We start from the raw sequence: 7,442 nt of genomic DNA on the forward strand, positions 1-7,442 counted from the left end.
TTTCCTGATCATCTTTATCCTGCAATGTCACATTTAACCAAAACCATTGCATCTGTGCTTTCTTCTTCGTCTCCGTCTTCTTCGCCCCAGTCCTCTCTGCGTGTGCTGCTAGAAAAGCAGGACATGTTCCCTATCGGTATACCCGCCTTGCGTGTATTATTAGCGTGCCCCAGACCCCACACAGCATGGGATAGTTTAAGCAATCACTCCAAGCCATGTCAAGGAATTCCAGAATAACACACGGCAAAAAATCATGTACTTTGCTACTGATATAGCGATACATTGTTATATAGATACATTATTATATCGACACATTATTATATCGATACATTTTATATTGTTACATTATTATACCGGTACATTGTTATTGATATATTGATACATTATATTGATACATTGCTGTATCGATACATTATTATATTGCCATGCATTTTTGTGAATTAGGCTACGCTTGTATGTGATACATTTTATCAACAGTGTTTTGCCTACATATCATTTCTTTGTGCGTCTCAAATGGTTAATACTAAAACCGGGCTAAATAAAACTAGTTGTCACTTTTCCAACATGCCTACATGTGCCCAACTAAGCTACAGGGTACAGTCACTAAAGAGAGCTGGCAGAGCTCTCGTGTCACTATTCATTATGACGGGTGACACCGGCAAGTTTCTCCAGCATGAAGGGCTGAGCTGGCCCTGTATAATGCATACCTCAATGTGTAAGGACTGAGGAAATCTCGCAGGACCAGCCAAGCTCTTCTGGCAGCAGAAGCTCAGTAGGGTTGGACCATTCATAATGAATAGTGAAGTCAAGGACCTGAAGCCACAACTCAACCTTTAGTGAATAGACCCCATTATGTAGTCCTTTATATGGCTGATGGCCATTATGGCCATCTAGGTGCATGCTTACACGGCGCTTACATGGTGGTTACACGGTGCACACATTAGCACCAAAATAGTGGCCTCATTACAAACTTGCACCACCTGACCCAAGAGATCCTGTTGCCCTTCTGGCATGTCATTTACACGGTCCATAGACTGTGACCGGTCACAGTGATTACTGTACCATGTACTGTTCTATAGTATAGGTGCGCATGTTCTTGGGTAAATCAGGCATCTATGAAGAGCATTTTGACTGTTCAAGCAAGAAAACAGGTGAGTTTACCAAAAATCCAACCTGTTCACAATATCGCTACATTGATAAATAGGTTTCCGTGTGCCAGTACCCTTTAAAGTATTCAGATTGACCTGGAACAGGGATCCTATTGTAAGCATGGAACAACAAAGACCCAAGCAGTCTGACCCCGGACTGGATTAACCCATGCTGTAAAATGATGATTTATAGCTGGAGTTCAATACGATTACTGTTTTCTTGTACATTAGCCAAACTGAACCTGGGCTTGAAGAAGCAGCACATCCCACGCTTCCTTAGAGCCTAGCGGTGCGTGGCTGGCCCTTCCGGGAGTGAGAGGGTTAAGGTAAACACTGTGTGTGTCCATTGAAGAAAAAAAACCGGGGCGTCTCAGGCACTGGAGGAGGGCGGGATGGAGGGAGGAGACATGTACCAGGGCGGGGCCGCTTGGAGCTGGTCACGTGACCGAAGAGGCGCGCTGCCTCTCTGACCTTCCCCTCTGTGCTCATTATGTGAGACGGGACGGTGGGGGTTACACGTCTAAACTGTTCGAGCATGGAGCCCCCTGGGGACCAACTGCGTCTGTTATATAGATAAATATGTATGCATGCATATATATATATATTATATACTATTACACCTTCTGTTCCAAACAAGGCTATATTTCCTTAATGAGTATATAATGAGAGTACTTGTACAGTTGGGGGGGGCTGCGCTTGCCCCCTACACACACATGCTTAGACCGCTGCGTAAAGAAATACCATGCAAGCCATAGTACATTCCTCAGCCAGGACTCTGCTACCGTCCCCCCTTTACGTTGCCCAATACCGTTAGGGGCTGGCAGCAACCGGCCAATAGCGAGATGAAAGGAGTGGGCTTGTGAGGCGCTTAATGCTCCTCATCATCTGCGAGGTCGCTCCCTTACTACCGGCGAGCGAAAGAATCCCTAGCCATTGACATCGAACAGAGCCGGCAGCTATACACTCACCTGGCGCCATTACAAAGTGTTACGGTGCAGGTGACGTCATTTGTGTTAGAAGTAATGCCGATTTGAAGTTCGATTGCAAGTGATGTTCATATTCCAAAACACACACAAAAACTGCTTTGCACGACTGATTTACAAACGATCTGCAACACAACCTAACGATCTATCACCATATATGTCCACCATAATAAAATGGGTGACCGCTGTTACCGTGGATTTAGAACATTGGAGGTCCACTGTATTATTCCTCGTTGCCACTGTGATCAGAGACTCTCACTACTATTAAGGCAAAGCATGCAGGCAGATGGGTCATTCATACTGAGAACAGACCAGCACAGGAGTCTGAATGTAATGTATGTTTACCATGCACCACAATCCTCAAAGGTAGGGGTACCACATCTTAAACATCAGTTCCATTACCATCCACTGTCACACGCTTATTCCTCAAAAGTAATGTCATTCAGATACTTATATGATCTTCCCCACTTGCTTGACACACACATCATCACTGCTTAATAATTATAGGTTTCATATGTACCAAAAGCATGTGGTAACCTGCAATAACATTATTCCAGCCTGTTCAAAACGGCTCCATATGGTGTTTATTTTAACTCTATTAATTTGTAATGTGAGTATAGGAGTAAAACTCAATCCCCTGTTTAATAATAAAAAAAAAAGACATATGAAAAATCAAAGTACACTGGCCACCACGGAAACGCATAGCGGCTGTGTACCAAAGTCGGTGAAAACATTATTATATATTTCTGGTATGTAGAGGATTTGCAGTGGTTATGCATAAATACTGAATGTGGTACAATGTGCAGCAACGAGCAGACATTCAATTGTGATTGTACCAGAATTGGTCTTTAAACATCATAACCGTTCTGTAACAATGTGATTCTGCTTTTATGCCTTGGATTTTCCGCCCATTTTGCACCAACATAAACAAGTCCCAAAGTGACATTTATCTTAGGGGCATTACCGTCTTGTATTTCATTAGTAGTTAGCCAAGGCCATATTGCTTTCAGAGCCAGGTTCACACAGTCCAGGCCACACATCTAGGGCAGTGTGTATTCCTTTACTTCCCCAGTCTTTTATGAACAGTTTATTTGGATGGGGAATGGCACACTGAGCACAGGCTGGGCAGACTATTAATTAAAACTGCTGCCACTTGGCCTTCTATGAAAATAAGAGCCATTGCATAAACCAGACACATTTTGGCAGGGGCAAGTTCCCCTGACTATACTGTGGGTAGTATTTTGTAGAGGGCACAGGACTCTTTGAAGCGGTTACATTTTCATTCTTTCAAGCAACAATCCTGCCAGTGAATTCATTCTTGTGTCTTGCAGAGCCTGATCTGGAGGATAGAATTAAACACTATCTTAATCGTTTCTCTCCCTGTGGTCTGCTTTCCTCAAACACAAGAGATGATTTACTGTGAGGATGTAATTGGTCTTGTTTCTGTAATGTTCAAAAAAAAAAGGAAGGGTTGTCTCAACTTGGGTGGTCAGAGGAAGGCCTGCCCCCAATTTGCCTCATTGATGAGCAAGGGTTGCATTGCCAACAAGTGATGGTCATCTTAGTCTAGAGTCTTGATCTCAGTCCACATTGGAGGGTACTGCTAAACATAATGTGTGTGTCTTGTTCACTAAATCTTTAGAACTTGTCAGAATCCCTTGGACGTGTATTATAAGGCGTAGTCTGGTTTTGAATGGATCTTGAACTTTCTAGAGTGTGTTGTTTTGAGCTGTTGGGTAAATAGGGACCCATAGTCATCAGTCTTGGTAGAGTTAAGATATCTGGTGTCATATATGCCATCCCCTCATCATAAGTAACACTGCATTAACACCAGCAGGAAATGACAACTTGTGGCACTGTTTTGTGGACTACAACCTGCACCTTGTTCAATCAACCAAGTGTCTGATCATGATATGGGTTGTAGTCTACAGCAGCTGACATTACAAAAGTCTGGCTGTCCCTGTGAAAGCAGACCTATTGGATTACTCACAGCTACACTAATTTACTTTAATAGTAACATGTGGATCTAGTCATTGGGAACACACCCTGCAAGTGTAAGTTTATTTATATATATAATATGTATGTCGGGTGTATATCAGGATCCAGACCTTGTGTCTATTCCACTTACATCACTGTGTTTATGGTTTTGACAGCTGTTACATATAAGTGAAGATTTGGTAACCTACACAATGCATATGTTTTTCCTATAACCAATAATGTTAATACAACATTACTCAGTGTGCCATAGTGCATCTACACTGATATGGTGTGTGGGCAATTCCTCTGGTATTACAGCATATGATGACACAACACATTATATCAGGTTTTAATCTTATATCACTTGTATGTAGCGACTTCATAAATGAACCGATATTTGCAATGCCGGTATGCATGGGGGCATACATCTATATAGTGGCCATGAATGATCTGTCACATTAGCATAATTAATATCATACACTTCTTCAAAGAGGATCACCCTGCCGTCTTGGGCAATGTATAACATTGTAATATGGCTCTAACTAATGGTCATATATTTATGAGTAAAACTACATCATAGATGTGGTTGCTGTTACTAAAACTATGTTTCTGTAAGCGCTTAGGATGGTTTATATGGCTGTAACTGGTTCCTGTGTCTCTTCAGAAATATGTGGCATTAAGATGAGCCCTTTGGTTATTATGATACATATAGAAAAGTCACTGCATATTGACCCAAACTTTTGCCATGTATTGGCACATTCTTCTATAGAACATTCCATTTATACAAGAACTGTAGTGATTATTCATGCATTTGTCAAATATGGCAGGCACACCATTTTTCCACTACTGAAGACTTATGTTACACTGAAATCAATGTGTCATTTTTACTATTATGAACTTTTTAGTTTGTGAAACAGAGTAATGGGAAGCTAATACACACGATTAGTACCTGATCTTAAAAACATTGACCACACATGTCATAGTTATCTACTAGAGGCTACTATCTGTACACATTAGATAATAAGGCACAACCAAACAAAACAATTCCAAGGGCATACATACTGCCATGTAATGGAAGGGAAAGGAAAGGAAAGGAACCTACAATTCACAAACTTAATGTCATAACAGTAACCAACAATAGAAGCCAATGACCAGCAATCATTTCATCACCAATAGTTCTGAGAGAGCCCTTAGGTTTATTCAAAAAACACAAGGCCAGCCAACAAACAATGCAGTATATTTATGGGAACCATTATTGATCAATTACATATTAACAAATATGTCACATATGGTTTGGTTGACTAAGAGTCTAAAACATTACTGACCACCAGTATGATCAAAAAAGACAAGTAACCCCACCTCATCAGCTGGCATCATGATCTGTCACCTTGTTGTGGATCATATATATTCTAGTGAAATCAGACACCCTGGTCATGTAGATTGGGCTTTTACTATATGTATTTATCACAAATGGTAAAACACATGTATGCTCTGCATGTGGGTGAATCAATGTGATGTCTTCTAGGTGTAATCATAGCATCTTCCCCCAGAGGTGTGTAAGAGGAAGACTATGGCTATGGCTGATTCCTGCCACAGGCTCAGTATTTATCCAGATCTCTGTGACATGATCCCTTTGACTCACTGCTGGAGTAACACATTTATTAGAGATATAAGCGTGAGAATTGAAAAGCCAGTAAAACAATCCAGCCTCATTGTGTGTCCTTCTTTAATTCAGCTAATCCGGTTTACACATCACGCCTACATCGTTCAATGGGACTTTATAAACTGGAGCAGAGGCAAGATAGGATAAGAAAAGGTATGTAGTGTGTGTATTTGTGGCTGAAACGAGGATTAGCAATTTAGTCACCAGCACCATGGTCACCCCTCTTACCCACAAACAGTTAAACCTTAAGTATTATCTACTTTGGAATGCAGGCAATAAAAAGGTTATTTCTAATGTTTAACATATAATAATAATAAAACCAACAATAATAATCCTGTCCATACCTGCATCCAAATTATGTGAACTTTCCAATTTAATAACAATTCCAACACTAACCATTTTTAAAAATATGCCAGTAATAATCTACTTACATAAACCATAAAGGTTGCAAACAATTACTTTCTATAAAAAGGAAACAATTCATTAAATCAGCCTTATCTCCATATTAAGATTGCATGAAATCAGCCCCGGTTTCTGGATTTTATGGTCTAAAACTCAGAGGTAACAAAAACACATTTTTAGCAGCTCTAAACTCAGGGTGAATATTTTTAACATTATTGCAGGACTCACCCACCCTATAGAAATACATTGAAAGGAAATATGACATTTTGTAATGCTGGACTCCAAAGCCACCCACTTCTGTCTTCATTTGATGTTAAATGTTTGAGTGGGGTGTTCACAGGTGTCCTGCAGAGGCCACATAGGGCTACATAGTGGCACTTACTATGGTGGAATGAAAAGCTTCTCATTCACTGTGCCTTTTCAAGGATGTACTCATTACACGGCTTAATCCTCACCCCAGATCCTGTATCTACACACACACTGCTTCATAAATTCCCTGCCAACTCTTCCCTGCCCTCTCTCTGCTCCCAAACTTAAGTCCAGCTACAGTAGCCTGATCACAACACAACCAGTGCCTTTTGCCAAGATCCCCACTCCACAGAGAGTCATTTGACTCTCCAGACTTCCTTATTTCAGTGCATTGCAGTCATCATCATTACTCACCATCAGTCCACCTCTCCAATGTGCCAAAGCCCTGGTGAATATTGCAGTTGAGATGATATTATTATTATTTTCCTGGGGTTTTTTGGGGGGGAAGGGGGGCTGGAGAAGGGGGTATTACACCACCCTTTGAAATCCCATCAGTTTCTTGCCATCAGAGTGTAATAATCCTTCTGGTTTGCAGGCATTCTGCAGAGTACTGGAAGGTCTCACAATTACATGACTGTTTCTATTAAGCAGCTTCATCGTCTTCCATGTGGGTGGTCTGGCTCTCAATAGGCAGGACCTGTCAGTATCACGTGACTCTAAGAAGAAGAAAAAGAAAAAAAAAAACACTTTGCCTTTTTTTTTTAAAACAATAAAAAATCTACAGGGGAAGACAGAGTAAACTCCATTAACAAGTTATATACATCAGCCCAAGTATGCTAGGTAAACATTAACAGAAGCAGTCACAAAACCTTTCAATTAAATTCTGCAAAACGCAATACCCTTTAGGAAATTGGAAGGGTATCAGGATAAAGCAAATGAAACAGCTCATAAAAAAGTATATAAAACCACTATATAAAATTGCATAGGAAGATGAGCCACAATAAAACATATATTTATATA

The 7,442-nt window shown here is 40.6% G+C and overlaps 1 protein-coding gene across 1 annotated transcript in view; it reads right to left on the reverse strand.

Annotated features, from left to right (window-relative positions):
- PTCH1 (patched 1) overlaps positions 1–7,152 on the reverse strand; it is a 44,572-nt gene extending 37,420 nt beyond the window's left edge. The window contains exon 1 of the mRNA XM_053467480.1: positions 6,837–7,152. Within this exon, the coding sequence (XP_053323455.1) occupies positions 6,837–6,839 (3 nt within the window). The 5' untranslated portion in view covers positions 6,840–7,152. The remainder of the gene's footprint in view (positions 1–6,836) is intronic.
- Positions 7,153–7,442: the final 290 nt, after the last annotated feature.

Source organism: Spea bombifrons, chromosome 1 (assembly GCF_027358695.1).
Source record: "Spea bombifrons isolate aSpeBom1 chromosome 1, aSpeBom1.2.pri, whole genome shotgun sequence".
Taxonomy (NCBI): Eukaryota; Metazoa; Chordata; class Amphibia; order Anura; family Pelobatidae; genus Spea; species Spea bombifrons.